Below are 17,955 nucleotides of genomic sequence, written 5' to 3'. Positions count from 1 at the left end.
AAACTACGACTGGAATCAACCAGACTTGATATTTCAGTTCTTTAAGACACTTAAAAATGTTTAAAATTCTTTTTATTTAGCCTACAGGATACAAATTCATACAGTCCTCTGCTGTATTTAGTGTTTTAATGCCAGAAACTGTGCTGTAGTTAATGTGATTCCGAATCATGTTTTATAGTAGTCAGTGGCTAAGAGAGAATTAATAGATGTTACCCAGACTTGAAGGGCTGTCTTACTGTTCTAGGCATCCTCTTGGAACTCCTGCTGCAGTTTCTGATTTAAATAGACACAATCTTTTTAGTAAGAATTTGAAGAGTGTTGATCTGGAGTATTTCAGCATTTAAAAGTCAATTTGGGACCCATTTGTATCTATTTTAGAATCACTTTCTGGTGTATCCTCTTACTCTGCTCATATCACTGGGATAGGATTCAAAAAGGAAATGTCTGTTTATTTTATCCGCTTTTCTTCAGGAAAGACAGTGGTGAAGTGAGTCATTAGCACATTGTATTTTCCAATAGCTCTTTGACCTTAATCTCTAGGGCCGTAAAATCAATGGGAAGATGGCTGTTGTATCACAAGTGATGAGGAGAACCCGTGATGGATTCATGTTACTGTGAATGTTTTAAGGAGAAATTAATGTAGTGTCTGTAGACCGTAGTTAAATCCAAGACCAACAGAGATGTGCGTTATTAGCATCTTCCATGTGTAGTACACATGTATCGAGAAATAAATACAAGCTGTTCTCTGGGCTCTGATAATTCTTTTATCATGTTATCCTGAAGAGGGAAGAATTAGGAGGAAGGGAGTTGCTCCCACAGTGGTTTGCCTCCTTTTAGCAAGTCCAGGGGTCAAATCCATCCTATGCTAGATTACCATTTTATAATGGCAGACATGTACAGGTCTGGTGGCAGTGAGGTCTCGGTCAAAACTAATATAACCACAAAGAGACCCATACGGTAGTTTGTGGGGCCAGCCCTAGAAAGCAGCATTTTACAAAATGTGCTCCACAGACCACCATTTCAGAAGGATGTTAATAGATGGTGTGTGAAAAAGGGTTCCATGGCCAAATGTGTGGAAAATACCGAGTTAAAGAAAATCAAGAATCCTTGCCAAAGGACTTCTCAGGGTCTTTCTTTAATGCGCTCAGGTATGTAGACTATGCAGTGTTTGGCCACAGAACCCTTCCTTTAGCAGAATCCTCACAAACCTTGGGTTTTATGTAAACTACCGTGGGTAAAATTGCTCTAGAGTGTTGATCTTCAAACATTTTTTTTTTTTTTTTTGCTCACTTACCTGCTAAAATAATTTTGAGAAACTTAGTGTCCACATGTTTTTAAGCTGACATTTACATTCTTTTCATCAGAAATTAAATGAATATGGTAGATTTATTTCTGGTCCGTTGGTATCAGATATGTGCTTTAAGCATATTTTCATCAAAGCCTTGGAGCCATAGAGTTGGCTTATTTAGTTTATGAATAATGTCTGCTGTCTAACCTAATTGGCAAAGCCAGGCCTTCTTATGAAACAAATCAGACTTACCGCTCTTTCTGTGACACTCCCTCAGGAGGGATATCTTTGTGAATTGTTCATTTGTTTGGTGTCTTTGAGAATTTTGCATTGTAGGGCAATGTACCTAGAAAGCCTAGAAGTATTACGGATGGACAAGAGGAGACTTGACTTTGTAAAGAGAAAGAAGGCACTGAGTCCAGGAAAGATAGAAAAGGTCACCTTTCAAAAAGGAAACCTATAAAGGCTCAAGACCTAGACATTGATCCCTTTAAAAGTATCCAAGCATGTGTGTACCCTGTGGAATGTCATCATGTGCCTTCAGGGACATGTGTACCCAGTGTGAAGCTGCTTCTGTGGAAGTTTAAGAAACACATATGTCCTTTTAGAGAATGAATTCCTCCTTTATCTAAAAGTAAATGATCCATATTAAATAGCCAAATAGTCTGTCTGGCTAGGAAGAGTATTTACCTCAAGGGACCTTTTTTTCTGCTTTCAAGGAGAAGTCGTGTTGCTAAATTGTTTGATGGAAGTTCTATACATCAGCAATACAAAAGCTGAGTATACACAGCAGAATCTCTAGAAAGTTTCACATTTTCACACAATATTAAGATCTTCATGTGCTATTCTTACCTTGTACCTAATTCCTTTTGGTTACTAAGCATGCCTCGTTTCCTGTGTAAACTTGTATCACTAAAAAGGCAATAAATTATTACTCACTTTGTTAAACACACAGAATAGATACATAAAGTGTGTTGATTTCCCATAAGGGTACTTATGCTGTTCATAATATATTATGCATAAATGTCACAATTTATTTATGGTCATTTTCAACCCTGGCAACTGACAGGTTGTTTTGAAGTAAGAACATTTAAGCTTGGAGTAACCTTGGGTATTTTCTGTTTCATCTCCTTTGTGTTGCAGGAGAGAAAACTGAGACCAATAGAAATTCAGTGACTTGTTCTAGGTAACATAATTTGGTGTCCTGGTTAGACCAAAGCTGGATAGTTGTCCCATTAGATTTCTTCAAATCCCCTTAACTCTTTTAAGAAATATGATCTTGGACAAAATTATCTCTATACAATGGAAATAACTATTGCACTGCTCACCGTCGAGAATTGTTATGAAGTTCCAATGAGATAGATAAAGTGTGTTGGACAAATATAAAGGATGATGAAGATTCTTGCCTCATTGTACTAGATTATTTTATTCCTTAGTACTGAAATAATAAGGTTGTGTTATAAAAGGTGGTTTAAGGAGTTTCGTTATGCACGTTTCTAAACTACTCTGTGTTCTTGTACTATCTGGACAGTAGACACCGAGTCCTCTATTTCTGTTGTAATAGGTTGAACTGTATGACATTCAGATTTAGAAAAAGAGCAGTTTTGTATTTTTGAACTTGATATATAGCGTGAGGTACATGATAGGCTGTGTTAAGCAGAGACACTGTATTACTGTTTTAAGTAAGTGGAGAAGCATGTAAATCTCCTTCATATTAACTGTAGTCCTATAGATTTTGCCTACTCTAAAGGAACACATGAGATTTGCATTTCTCTCCTCCTTTCTGCTTCTGTAAACTTCTAGAATGCCCTAACATAACAACTCAGCTGGAGATAAGGGGATGGGTGACTGGCTCTACAAGAATACCCACTCAGGCCATTCATTTTGACCTTCATTCCTTAACACAGTAAACAGTGCTGTAAGCAGTGGTTATACCATTTCTTCAAAGGGTAGAATTCCACAGTTGTTTAGAGAGCTTTGGTCGTCTACAGAGGGAGAACAATGAACAAATTCATTTGTTTTTTAAACTAAGTGCTAAAATACTTTGAATTTAATCAGAATATGTTAAAAGCGATTGGCTGACCCTGTAAAATATGAGCCTCCTGAAATGCAATTATATTTGCCAAATATAAGTTATTTATAAAAAAAATTATAATCAAGTTAGCTTTTATTTAATTACAAAAAAGAAAAGAATCATAGGAATTGAAGTCTAAATAAAATTATAATTCTTAATTTGCCAATCGTGTTCCATAAAATTGTTAAACTTTGGCTTGATAATGTCTTCTGTTAGTGGACTCCTTAAACTTCTCGTATCCAGATGTATTCAGTTAACCCATGTTTGGTTCCTAATGGATTTGTGAATCTCTGATTTCCTTCAGTTAATTTAGGAAGGTCTTAAAAAGCTTGGCTTCCTCAGAACATCGTTTTAATAACTGCTCATGTTTCATATTCATTTCTGAGGTTCTAAACTAAAAATCATGGCGAATGCGTTTTTTGCTTTTTTTGTTTGTTTTAACACAATGGACATAAACTGGCTAGCCACCCACAGTCCTCTCAGGAACAACGTGGGGTTTGAAAGAACATAGTGGCAAGAAAACAGAAGAGTTCTTATCTAATTTTTAAATGTAAAATTTTGCATATGGGGCATTATAAATTTACAAATGGAATGCTTTTTAAAGTGTTGCTGTTGAAATCTGAAATGTGATTTGACACAGAAATAATTTCAGTGATTTAAAAAAATTTTTTGGCAAATGTCATCTTCTCACAGACACTTAGTATTTGCAGCAGAGGCAAGGGAACTGTCTTATATAAAGCAGGTGTGCAGGGTGCCCAGGCTCTAGGAACAGTCTGAGGATTACAGGTGCATCTGATAAATCATATCAGATTCTGGTCAGACTTGGCTATGCTGACTTTGTCCTTGCAGATCACAAACCACATAGCCCCAGACTCAGAGATTTTGGGGGACCCAGTCTCTGTTTTGCTTCTAGCTGAGCCTCCTTCTATTCTATGTCCAAAGCACAGTCTCTGAGGCAGCAGGGAGCTTTCTACATAAAGAAGATACACTGAGTTGAGTGAAGAGAACCTTTTAAGTCCTCTCATGTAGCCAGCACCCACCTTCACCCCATTTTCCTCAGGCAACGGTGCTTCAAAATGATCTCTTTTGCTCTTACAAACTCTTATTTTCATCAACTCTGTGTGGGTTTCTCAATGAGGGCATTATTGCCATTTTCGGCAGAACAATTCTTTGTCAAGGGAGACTAACTACACTTTTAGAAAGTTTAGCTCCCCAGTGTCCACCCACTGGATATTCCCCAGTCCTTGTGACAACCCAAAACATCCCCTGGGCAAACACGCATCGTCCCTCTTTGAGAATCACTAACTGTTCCTCCCCGAGTGCTAAAAGGGAAGCTATCTTATTGACCCAAAACATTTTTGTAGATATTTACATTTTAAAAGAGAACATTTTTTCCTCAATCCAAATGGCATAATAAATATGTGAAAAGGAAGTGTAAGTTAAAACCTTAATGAGACGACACTGTACTCCTGCCAGAATGACTAAAATGAAAAGACTGAATAATTTGACAAGGATGTAAGGTACTGGGAATGGAAACTGGCATAGCCACTTCGGACAATTATTTGACAATATCTATTAAATTATCTATTAAATATCTATTGGACCTTCTCTAGTGACCCAGAAATCCTCCTCCTAGATATCAACCCAAAAGTAATGAGTATCTAGCCCTTCTGAAAGACATACATATGAATGTTCACAGAAACATTTTTAATGATAGCTCAAAATTAGAATGGATAAATTAATTTTGATATCCTCATACATATAGTACAGCAGTAAAAGAGTGAACTACTGTATGCAACAACATCAATGAACCTCACAGGCATAAAAATGAATAAAATAGTCAGACAAAAGAATATATACAATATGATTCCCTTCATGTGATGTTCATGAAGAGGCAAGACTAAGCGATGAAATAGAAGTCAGGATAGTAATTACCTGTGGGTGCGGAGCTATTGACTGGGAAAGGGCACAAAAATAAAAAGGCAATAAAAATGTTCTAAAACATGATCTGGATGGTGGTTACACTGTACTTGCACACACACACACTCATACACGCATATAGATCCATATATATACACACATGTGTATACATCGAAAGTCATCTAGCTGTATACTTAAGATTAATATACTTTGCTGTATGTAAATTTAAAAAGAAAAACTTGGGAATTCAATTAATCTCTAATTTATGGCATTTTAGAGAATATGATAAAAAAGTAAATTGAGGCAGCTGAGCAAAATGGGAGTTTTTCTAGAAGCTGTGAGAGTGTGTTATGAAGAAAAGGTCCATTCTCTGGGTTTCGGTGGCTCAAAATTTGGGGAGTCGATGTTGTTAGTGCTGGTGGCACAAGCTGATCAGAAGAGAGATAGTAAGAAAAGGGAAATCTTTACAGGATCTCCTTCCTTATGGATTTGTCTATTCCTTTCCTGCCTGTAGCTGTGGCTGTGTGTGTGTGTGTGTGTGTGTGTGTGTGTGTGTGTGTGTGTGTGTGTGTGTGTGTGTGTATGCGTGCGTGCGCGCGCGCGCGCGCTCTTAATTCCTGTCCTCCATTACCATAGCATCATGGTTGAAGCAGTGGGCAACATTGAGGAGAATCAAAGAGGGGTTATTGGTGGAGGGCACAGGCAGTGGTTGTACATTAGGTTGTATGCGCTGGGGGAGAAAACCTCCCTCTACCTTAACCTGGCATCCAGCAGTGAGACTGGATGGTACTGTTAATTCTAGGTCCCAAGAGGTGAGCATGGAATGTGTAGTGTGGTGCAGCCAGTGATTAGGGGTGCAAGCCGGTCAGAAAAAGAGAAAGGCTGAAAATTACACCTGATGGGGACAGGAGCCGAAACGGAAGAGTGGAGATTTTGTGCAGCCTTTTTGACCACAACTGGCTCGTTACCCAAACTTGAGGTTTAATTTGGGACATATGATAGGGCTTTGCTTATGCTATGTAAGCCCCAACTGGACTTGGCACTCTTCCTGGTCTTTCATAGTGGTTTTCTCAAGGAGAATGAGTTACGGGGGAATATTTTCAATTTCATGCTGTGCATAAGTGTGTATTACAGCCCAAGTGTGTATTACAGCTTGTGTATTACAAGCTCTGAAAAAAAAAGATAAGATAGGCACTGGATCGTATGCTGTGCCAGGTGTAATGTAGCTGTACCCATTTCAAGCTGGATCCAAGTTGGAATGCCGTGGAATGATACAACAAATATATGTGTTAATTTGTCATTTGAATGTCATTGAAAATGTATTTTATCACTAAAATTAAATTAAAAACTGTACATGTTAGATAAATATGGCCATATAGATATCTGTAGTACTTAGAATATGAAATATAAGCAAGTAATGATTTATTGAGGGCTGTATTTGCCTTTTTGTGTGACAGTTCTGCCAAATAATATTTTGCTATAATTGTGTTCGATTTTAATTTAGAAAATTAATATTAGGGTCTTTAATAAAAGTTTTATTAGAATTAATGATTGAAGGAAATAAATATTATTTGAAGAGGAAATGATAATAGCCAAGTCTGTTAACTATTAAGCTTCATAAGCCACACGGAATAAAGTATAAATGATGACTAATTTTTCATTTTTAATTGTCACATTCTGTTTTTGATTTTTAATTAATTACCTCTGCAAATAACTCTATAATCTTTCTTTTTTAAAATCACCACATTTTTCTCTCTCCTCTTCTAACTTATTTGGATTACCATCTTAGTCCCTTCGGGCTGCTATAACAAAATGCCACTGACTGGGTAGCTTCTAAACAACAGATCTTTATAGCTCACAGTTCTGGAGGCTGAGAAGTCCAAGATCAAGGCACCAGCATTGTCTCCTTTTGGTGAAGGTCCCTTTTGGGTGGCAGACTTCTCCCTTGTGTCCTTAGGTGGAGGAAGGAATGAAGGATTTCTCTGGAGCCTCTTTCATAGGGCATTAATCCCAGTCTTGAGGGTTATACCCTTATGATTTAAGCTCTTCCCGAAAACCCCACCTACTAATGCCATCACCTTTGGGGTTAGGATTTCAACATATGAATTTGGAGGCGGGGCACAAACATTCAGACCACAGCAATCACCATATGCATATGACCAAAACATCTCTGTTTCTAGCTGTGTTTTCTTTTCACTTCTTGGATCTTCTGCTGCTGCTAGATATTTATACTCGGGTGTCCCATTGTGACCTTCAAGTGTAAAACTAATATCTTCATCTGCCTCTTTCCTCCTCAGAACTTTCCACAAAACCAAAAATGTCTTCTCTTTTCCCAGATTAGAGGCCTCCCGGGTATCTTCAACTCCTTTCTCTTTCTTTCTAATGTTACGTTGGCCAGTCAAACACCACGCATTGTCAGTTGTTCTTTTAAAAAAATTATTCCTTTCCTTCCTGATTATTCTCAGTGTCACCAACCTGGCTTGTCACCAGCCGCATACTTGCATTACTCCTTCAGTGATCAAACTTTTAATCTTTTCTCACCAAGCCATGTGCTAGCCAGATGAATTTCCCTAGAGCCTGCCTTTGATTATATCTTCCTCCTGTTCAGAAAACTTTAGTATGGCTCCCTGTTCTCAATAAAATTATATCTAGCCTGGCTTTAACCAGCTCTTTTTCCAATATATACCTTCCCGAAACTTCCTTTTAAGCCAGTGGTTTGACTCACAATTTCCTGATCCCCCCTTCCCTTCTCTAGTCATTGTGCTTATACTGCAGTGTCCACCCACATAGATCATTCACCCCTTCTTACCCATCCATCTAACTTCTCCCCAACTTCAATGCCTGCTGAAATCTTACCTTCTTTGCAATGCTATGGTATCCCCCAACTTCATCTTCCTTTTGTAGCCCTTACTGTCTATGTAGGCAATTTCATATTCATTTCAAGTTTATGATCTTTCTTCTAATTGTGATAACTTGAACTGATTTTCACTTCTTTAATTTTTTACATAGTTTCATGTACGACTAGACTGTCAGTATCTCTAGGGTGGGACCATTTGCCTTACCTGTATGCTCTAGAATGCTTAACATACGCTAAAATGTAAGCTCTGTGAAGACCAGACTCTTTTGTCAGTTTTGTTCACTGGTAAATCCCTAATATTTAGAACAGAACAGGGTACATAGTAGCTACATAATGAATATTTGATATATAAATCGTAGATGTTCAATAATTGATTTGATTTTAGTTCATTCACACTCGATGCATTAAAAGCTGCTAACATCTCTTATTTACTATAACAAGGAAATTACGGCGAAAAAGAAAGAAAATGCAATTTACTCTAAGAATTTGTCCAACAGGGCTTGACTGTTCCTTCTAAAAGAATTGTGTTTTCATGCAGATATTAATGAATGCCAGCTACAGGGTGTGTGCCCTAATGGTGAGTGTTTGAATACCATGGGCAGCTATAGATGTACCTGCAAAATGGGATTTGGGCCGGATCCTACTTTTACAAGTTGTGTCCGTAAGTAATGATTACTTTTTATTTCAATGTTGAGTCATTTTTTTTGAGGGGGGGAGGTGTGGAGGGAGGCAGTGGGGAGCTATCCAAAAAGAAGGTACATACTCAGTGGTCAACTGAATAGTGTAAATATGCAGGAAAACCTCATTAAAACTACAAGACGGAGGAGACAAGTCTGATATACTAAAAAATTTATGTTATGGAACTTTCCCCTAAATGCATTTTTATTGTGTTTAGAAAAATATAATAGCTGAAAGTCAAGGTGGAGAACAAGCACACTGGGAAGATATATTTTGATGAAAAGGAAAGAGTTAATTAAAATGAGCATACCTGAGAGATGAAAAGTTTTTTCCTTCATGAGTATTTTAAGCATTATTTAGGCTGAGTTAAACTTTATTCCAGCTTCTGTTTTTAATTATTCCAAATTCTGAGTCATTGGTGTCTGATTTAATGAGGTTTCACTGTACTTTCTTAGTTGGAAGAGTCTGGGAAATAGTTACCAAGGCCCTGCATTTCAGATTTTCTATTCAGTTCTAATTTCAAATATTTTATTTTGTTGTCCTCAAAAACCACCAAAATGTGTCCTAAAAGTTATACTGTTTTGCCTTATAAATGTTGTCTCTAAGATTTTCTCTTGTACCTGGTAAGGGTAAAAATCCTGCATCAAGCCACATATTATAATATTGGTACAGAAAATACAGATTTTCCAAAGAGACTCTCACCATAAAATTTAATTCAGTGTAATCACTACAAATCAATTAGAGATGGATGCATTTTAGTTATAAAGTTCTCAAATGCAGATTTTTTTTAAGGTTATCTTTTTTTTCATGGTATTTATGCTCATTATTACAAGATAGGTAAACACTGCACATTTTTCAAAGCCATATGCAAAAGAAGTTTAAATATTTTAAATTAATTCTGTATTAACCTCTGTTCTGCAACATTTGTTGTTTTTACTTTTCTATTTTTTAATGTGGATTTGGTATATATTAAACTGCATCCTTCTAGTCCCTGGTTTTAAACTTGCCATTTGGTCAAGATATATTTTTCATGAAGGTACCATCATTTATTTTTAACTGTGCATCTCTCTCTAACTGTACCCTAAGCTAAGATCATAGACATGATGAAATAAAGACAAGGGTAGTAAATTAAAATGACAATCTCATTCATTACTTTTAGATGAATTTGTTGAGTCTTTTGGAACATTGTTACTAATTACTGCTGTTTTCCTTTAAAAACTGTCAAATGCAGATTAGGAAATTTTGCACGTAAGTCCTTTTACCCATGTTCTTTCACAGATAGTCCTGATCATGAAACAGACAGACACCTAATTATAAGAGCTTTTTTTTTGGCCAGCAGTAAAATTAGACTAAAATTATGTTTCCATACAAGGTACGTGTGAAAACTGATGCAAGAATTTGATAATTTCAGGCCAAAAAAATCACATTGTTGACAATATCCAGAGAATTTATAGATAATTTCTGACTGATTTGAATTACATGTATAAATATTTTAAATAGTTTTATAATTTAAGCATAAAAGATTCTGCAGAGTTTGGATATAGAATTTGTTGTGAATGTTTTTTTCCCTCCTTAAATAATTCGACTTGTAGTCTGGTTAAAATTACTACATTGAAGGTTGCAGATAAGATAAACTTGGAGAACTGGTCACAAAGTGTTTTATTAAACTTTGACTTGATCCGATGTCTAGCATTAAGGGCAGACATCCCAGTTTTAATAAGATTGTTGAAATTTGCCATGAGATTTTTGAAACACTTACACATTTCCTTAGCATTTATTTTCCCTGTCAGTGCTCAAATAGTACTGAACTTATTAAACAACCATCCATTCTTATTTGAAAAATAAATAATTCAATTTTATGGTTCAACTAGAACAGCTGAAATGATAAGTATTGGGAGATGTTTGTTGCTAGTTAAATGTTCCCGTTTAGAGTTTGAAGTTAAAACCTGGGCTCTGTACCAGCGTTGAATGGGCAGATTTATTTCTCTTTCCTTTGAATTTACCACATATAATTTCACAGAGATATGTAGAGTCCCTTCAGGATTTGTAACTTTGTTCAATCCAGTCTGATTTGCTGGTGAACTATATTTTGAACAAACCAATGGGGGAAAGGTTGAAGACAGCTGAGAAGAATCAAGGAAGAAAATGATGTTTACAGAGTAAGGGAAAAAATATTAGCAAGATGACGATACCCTTAAAAGTCATGGGACAGTAGCAGAAAAAGAATGGGTGTCACATAGAGACACGTTCACAAAGGCACTGAGCAAAGTTGTTATTGCATTAACATTTGGAATATATGTTCTTGAGAAGTATAAAAACAGCCATGAGTAGAGCATGCAAGCAAATGGAGGGAGGTTGACCACATTTGTTCAGACAGCGTGGATTTAGGGCATATCCAGGCTATAAAAGATGTGGCTGATTCTGTGGACTCAAAGAAATGCACTTGGCAATGGCTGAGGAGCAGTGGGAAGCTCTCCCTGTTCTTGAATGCACTGAGGTGAACACCCTCAGAATTCCTTGATTCCAGCCAAAGGTTGCAACCATTTCTATTTTGCTCCTTGCTCGCTCTCTGTCCTTGACTTAGCTAAGCTGAAAGAAAGAAAGTAGGAGGGTTCTGGCATTTGTCGCCTCTTACCTCTCTGTCTGTGGCTTAGGATGCTGCAGCAGCATTCTCTAGACCTGCTTCTACCTACCTATGGGAAAAGGTGAAAAGTATAATAATAATCTTTGCAGCTGTAGTAGGAAAATTTTCTGATTTGCTGAGCTGCAGTTAATTTTCTCCGAGAATTCAAGAGCTCCAGGATGAATGCTGCAGAGGGTGTGTCCACAGGTTCAGTAAATAGGAGCCCAAATTAAAGGATTCTGAGCTTGGACTTTTGCTGTTTCATAGGATTCTCAACCCATGGACTTGTCACTAATTGGCAGAAGTAGAGAGTTAGAGAGGATGTGCTCAGGAACTTCTGCCATAACCCTGGAAGTCAGTTACAAATCCCTTCTAAAATTTAGTCATATTTTTGTACATCATTTCTATTTAAATTTCCCTAGCATCTTTTTGAAATATGCATTCTTATTTTAGACATTAGGAAATTGAAGCTAGGAGAGTTTAAGCAACTCCTCACGATCACACAGCTAGTAACTGACATTTGAGATTTAAAACTGGGTTTATACCTCCAAATTTAGGGTTCTAGATCAGGTTAATGATACTTATTCACATTTGAATTGATTAGAGCAGCATGTCTTTGAAAGTATAGTAAGATTTCTCATGTGACCCTATAATTAAGTATAAGTTGTTTAATATGCCATTGGGAAACCCAAATAAGAAAACTATAGCATCTTACCTTCTTACTATTTTGCAATTGAATCGCCATCAGCATTGGATACAGAGCTATAAGTTTATTACTTTTGAAGATTTCTTTCGTGTCTCTAGCCAAGAGCAAAAGATTTGTCTTCCTGACTGAATGATGTGGCATTTCCTGTAGGTTTTATGCCTCTGAAATGTTTTTTTCCTCTCTTTATATAAAGTACCTGAATCTTGTTACTTTTATCTTAGCAACGCATCCTTCAAAACAAAACAATGTGCAAAACCACTGTTTCAGCATAACTGCTTAGGTGAACCTATCAGCACCCTTTGTTATTGGTCTTCAGTACTCAGTCTCATACCCATTTTCATCTGTTCTTAGAATGTATAATCATATACCATATTTTAAATAATAAATGTAGTATATTAATCTCCCTTTACAACTAGCTTTCCACCTGTGGGTAAAGATACTCAGATGATAGAAACACCAATCTCGTATAATTCTGGGTAGCATATTGTTCCTAGGCTTATGTGTCTTGATGACTAGAAGGTGAAAATGCTAGAGATGTTTAATGAAATAAATTGAATTGCCATGTGAGTCATTCAAAATGATAAAAGAATAACAGGTAATTTAGATATTAAAATAGGGAAGGTTTTAAAGGGCACACTTCGTTAGAAGTCTGATGCATAAACCAATACTTGTTTGTCCATATAGTTTTAGATCAAAGAAAACTTGAATAATAGGATCATCAGTAAAATTTAGGTATGTAAGTTAGACCTTTTCAGTGGCATCCTTCATAGTTTTTTTCATCTCTAAAGGAGTAGATTTTTTATTAGTTAGTTGCTAATTCTTATGTACATTTGGGGCGACGCAAAACATGTAGTTAGAACATTTTCTGAAGCTCCCAGACTCACTAACAATTGACTTACTAATGACTGTAAATCAGTGATTCTCTTACTCCCCAAAAGTTGTCCGCCTGAAGTACTTTGGAAAGCTGTCACAGAAAAAAAAAACACATCAGTACTCTGGGTACCTCAGTGCTTACAGAGAATATTTGGGTTAGGAAATGATGGGAAGACAAAGGTGTTTAAAACAGATCTTTTAGGGTAAGATGTTCAGGAAGAATTAGCTTGCCAGACTTCTACCTTTATTCTCTAAATGATCAAATGCCTAAAATTTTATTTAGTCTCTATGCGCGTGCACACAATGCATGTGATAACAACAACCAGAGACTCACTTTAGTTAACAAGCAATTTCTTAGTAACACACACTTATTAATCCCTTAAAACACTGAACGGCTGATTTTGAATGCTGGTTTAATTTGGGGGATAGGCCTGGTTGGTGATCTCAAAGTAGAGTACTTGGATAGGGGAACAGCGTTGAGTCTAACAGGAATAGTGCCTACAGTAGCATCCTACTCTGGATATGTGGGTGAGCTGAATACAAGGATGCGCGTATAGGGAAGTGGAGGGGATCCAGTGTCACTGTTTGCCAATGCAGAGGATTTGAGGACACCCTGCTCTGTTCTGCTCTAAATGGTCCTTGTTCCTGGGATCTAGAACTAACATTAATATAATTGATATTAGAATTAAGCCCTGCCACAGACTTTAGTGAGTTGACCTAAAACAGACTCTAGTGAGTTGACCTGACATTGTTTCTATGGAGGTATTGTTGTGTGAGTTCCAAACACTTTGGAGAGGAAAATGTGGAGCAAAATGATTTGTGAGCGGATGATACTAGAACTATGTAGAATATGTTCTTAAGATTATACAGGTACAACCTATAGATACACACACATATTCATACAAATACACGTACTATATGAGTGATGGTCAATGATTCCAGGGACTTTTCCTTTTAAGAATAATAACCATGCTCTTATTTTTTTTTTACTTTTGTTCTGTGACCTTCGATCTTTCATAACTTACTTGTACAGACTCCAGAAAGTGACTAGGAGAAGGGAGAGGAAATGACTGAAACTTCTCCTTCCTACCACTTTATTGTTAGACAAAGCTGGCCTTATTAGAGTTTGTAAGTTTTGAAGCCTTAGGAAGGTCTCCTCTACTCCCCTCTTCCCCCGTGCCCATGTTCCCATTCACCAGTAGTAACTGTTTTTGACAACTGTCTTCACTTTATTGAAATCCTACTGCTAAGCAGCGATCAAGCTGGGTACAAATGTCTTTGACAGTATAGAGATATCTGCTTTCATAATCATAAGAATGGCCAACATGTGTGTGTTGTGTCTACTCTGTAGCAAAGGCTTATCATATGATGTTTCTATTCGGTACATTGAGCCTATCATTTAAAAGTGAGGAAGTTATTTGAAGTTCATCCATATAATTCATACTATTATTTGAATTAATCAGGGCTTTCTCCAGAGAAACAGAACCAATCAGGGTGTGTGGGGCGGGGGTAGAGATTTTAAGGAATTGGTTCATGTGATTATAGAAACTGTCTGGTCAAATATCTATGGGGTAGGCTGGCAGAGTGGAAACCAAGGAAAGAGCTGATATTGCAGTTTGTGTCTGAAGGCTGTCTTTTGGCAAAATTCTCTTTTCTGGGGGAAATCAGTCCCCCGCTTCTTAAGGCTTTCAACTGATTGGGCGAGGACCACCCATATTCTGGAGAGTGATCTGCTTTACTCAAAGACTATTGATTTAAATGTTCATCTCATGTAAAAAAAAAAAATACCATGATAACAGCATCCAGACTTATCATTGACCAAATATTTGAGTTTGGTCCTAAGCTAAGTTGACACATAAAATTAACCATCACAACCAGTCAAAGTGACTTTCCTTAAGCTTTATTGCTGACAAGTGGCAGACCTATCATGTGAACTCAGGTCTGTCTGGCTCTTGGTCTTTTCACTGTGCTGTAGCATCTCAATTTAATCAGGTTGTTTCTTGTAGCACGTAGTTGAGATGTCAGTCCTTTTGGGAGAATGAAAATTTAGGTCTTAGCAGGAAAGAGAGAGAATGTCTTGGAAGCATCAGGTACTAGAGGAATTGAGCAAGGGAGTGGCAAATTGGGAAAACCCCATTTGGACAGTGATACAATAGAGAAGAGCTTTGACTGGGATGGGAGAGGGGACAGAGAGGAGACCAGCAAGTTTGGTCTATTCAGCAGTTTTACTTTGGCCTGGAGCTGGCTCTATAGAACATAGTCCGTCCACATTTACACTAGAACACGAACTCCTGGAAGGCAGGGCTGTATCTTACTTATCCTCTTGTTTGCCCTTTCTACCTAGTAGAGGGTCTGGTATTAGATTCATGAAGTCTTGTGTAGTAAGAGTAGAAGAATCAGGGTTAAGGTTTTGGTTTGGATGACTATAGGCTGGTGTGCTTTTGCACTGTTTTCTGAGAGGTGAGCCCTTTGTCTGTCCCTTCTCTGTTGTGCTGTCTGACTGGACCGGGGTCTTGTGTGGCATTGGGAGTGCGGCCACTCCCTGCCTCCTGTTCGTTGTTCACTGTTCTAGGGTGAGACCTGATGGGGCCCTGCAAGCTCTCATTTTCTTCAAAATGAGAAAAGCAATAGCTAGCTTCCAGCATCAGTGTGTTCAGTTTGTGACTTTACACAAAATTTTGTGGGTTTTCACTATATTCTGCCCTAGTACTACCTCTATTATGGCTAAACACAAGAAAACAGATGAGGTAGTAATTTTGATAACAGGTTACTAGGTTTATTTGGGCAGCTTTGGTTAAAATTCTTTCTGTTCACTTATGCCCACATACCTGATTTAATGCTTGCCAAAATGGAAGAAAGGACCGGATAGAATATTTGGTACCTCGACTCAAACTCATTTGGGAAACTCTAAATTAAGACTGTAAATCAAGAAAGTTTTTGCCCTAAATCGAGATAAATTTATTCTGAAGTAGAGTTTCTAATCCAGACTTTCAGGTTCGTTTTACTATTATTTGAAAAGTCTACCTGGTTTTTATTGTTTCTTGGGTGACGTCAGGCCTTATGTCTCTGCTTCAGCTGATACCCCTGTGATCTCTGAGGAGAAAGGGCCGTGTTACCGACTTGTCAGTTCCGGAAGGCAGTGTATGCACCCTCTGTCTGTTCACCTCACCAAGCAGCTCTGCTGTTGTAGTGTGGGCAAGGCCTGGGGCCCACACTGTGAGAAATGTCCCCTTCCAGGTACAGGTAAGACACCCGGCTGCACGCTCACATTCATTCCCAGCCGCACAAGTACACAGGGCAACTTTGGCAGCTAGAGTTATTTTTTTGTTTCTGACTTTAAATTTGGTTTTTAATAAAACAATGTGTTTTTGTCACTTCTGTAGAAACCGTGAATATAGAAGGTTGAATCAGTGGAAAAAATTACATGGCAAAGAGATTTTTCCCCTTTCTATGTAACGTTAGACTTCCTTTCGAATGTTACGAAAAGCCATTACATTTTATCCTCACTTCTAGGACTCTCAGTCTACTGTTTAAAAGTATGGAGAGACCAGAAGGCCCTGCTGGGCCATGCACTTTCCCTAACGATTTGCCACTTACCACTTGCACAGTAACTAGATCTTGTGCAGGTTGATGCGTTTACTCATTTATTGAACATGTGCTTGTCAGGTTCTGTTATGAACATTGTGCTTAAAATCTCCAATTGGAACTGGAGGGAATTTTAGTAACTCAAGGGCAGATCCTGCCAAAGCCCCTGTGAACTTCTGGGTGGGAGCCGAACATTAAGAAGTTAATTATTCTTTATCCTTCAGTTTGGTATATAATTGTCTAATGCCCTGAAAGAGTAAGTTTATCTGAGGGCTTTACTCTTACCAAGGAGTCACCAACTTCTCAAGCAGGATCAAGTAGAGTTCAATGAAAGAAAAAAGAGACATACTCTGCAAATAAATACTGGGCATCAACAAATTATCAAAGAAGGAGTGGCCTCAATTTCACTGATGTGGGATGGACATAAAAAAGTTTACTCAATTTCTTGTTTGATAAGATGCTTCCCACCTAGAGAAGTGCATAAGCTATCACAGGGCCATTAAAGTTTTAAAGCTGTAACTTACAAGCAGACAGGGTTTAAATATAAATTTAAATATTATGATCCACCTTTAGTGGTGGTTAGGATCCAAAAGAACTGGTAAGGCAGAGGATAGTATAATGTTGATGATATTTTGGAAGACTGGGTAATCTTAGACATCTCCAAAAGGCTCTAGGATCTGATCTACCCTTTATTAAAAAGTAATAATAAAAAATATGATATTTATAATTCATAGGCACATTTCTCTTTAAGTTCAGTTTTGATAGCTTCGTAACTCTTATTTGAAAGATACTCAAGATGGTGAGTGTAACGCAGGGAGGTTCCTCCATAAAATACAATAGCTAACTTCGAAAATAATATTAAAAATAAAATTTTTGCACTTAACCAATTTTTGGTTACATGTGATTTTCATAAAAATAATAGTTCATTAATACTTCAGTTATTTGATGGAAAACTGTGTTTCCTTCTGTAAAACATCTTTTAAGTAAGAATTATATTTCATAGTTAAATGTAAGAATGAGGTTCCACCATTTAATGTGTGATCCTTAGAAAAACAATGTTTTAGCATGCTTTAAGGAGTATTTTCGAGTTTCCTTTTTATTGAGAACTAATCTGAGGTCCAGAAAATTCATTAGGAGATCTCTTGTTCAGTGGAAGTGAGAAATGACTTATTTTACTTTCAATTTTAAAAGTAGAAATAAAAAGTAGACCATAAGCTCCTGGGTGTCTGTCTGCGTTTTGGTAACTGGCCTCCAACACCAACACCGAAGAAATTAGGTGGATTTTTCCTCCTTGGGCCACACACTGCTTTGCCACCCTTGCCTTTTCCCTTTACTTATTCCTGCGGATTAT

The 17,955-nt window shown here is 37.3% G+C and overlaps 1 protein-coding gene across 17 annotated transcripts in view; it reads left to right on the top strand.

The window, feature by feature from the left end:
- Positions 1–17,955, top strand: part of LTBP1 (latent transforming growth factor beta binding protein 1) — a 359,100-nt gene that overhangs the window by 220,547 nt on the left and 120,598 nt on the right. For 15 of the 17 annotated variants that reach the window (XM_023537808.1, XM_023537807.1, XM_023537801.1 and 12 more), the window contains 2 exons: positions 8,678–8,800; positions 16,095–16,262. In XM_023537808.1, the coding sequence (XP_023393576.1) occupies positions 8,678–8,800; positions 16,095–16,262 (291 nt within the window). The remainder of the gene's footprint in view (positions 1–8,677; positions 8,801–16,094; positions 16,263–17,955) is intronic. The other 2 variants (XM_023537810.1, XM_023537813.1) reach the window with 1 other exon arrangement.

The sequence above is a fragment of the Pteropus vampyrus genome, unplaced genomic scaffold, assembly GCF_000151845.1.
Source record: "Pteropus vampyrus isolate Shadow unplaced genomic scaffold, Pvam_2.0 Scaffold200, whole genome shotgun sequence".
Lineage (NCBI taxonomy): Eukaryota > Metazoa > Chordata > Mammalia > Chiroptera > Pteropodidae > Pteropus > Pteropus vampyrus.
The sequence above is the reverse complement of the archived record's forward strand: the minus strand, read 5'-3'. Positions and strand labels throughout refer to the sequence as shown.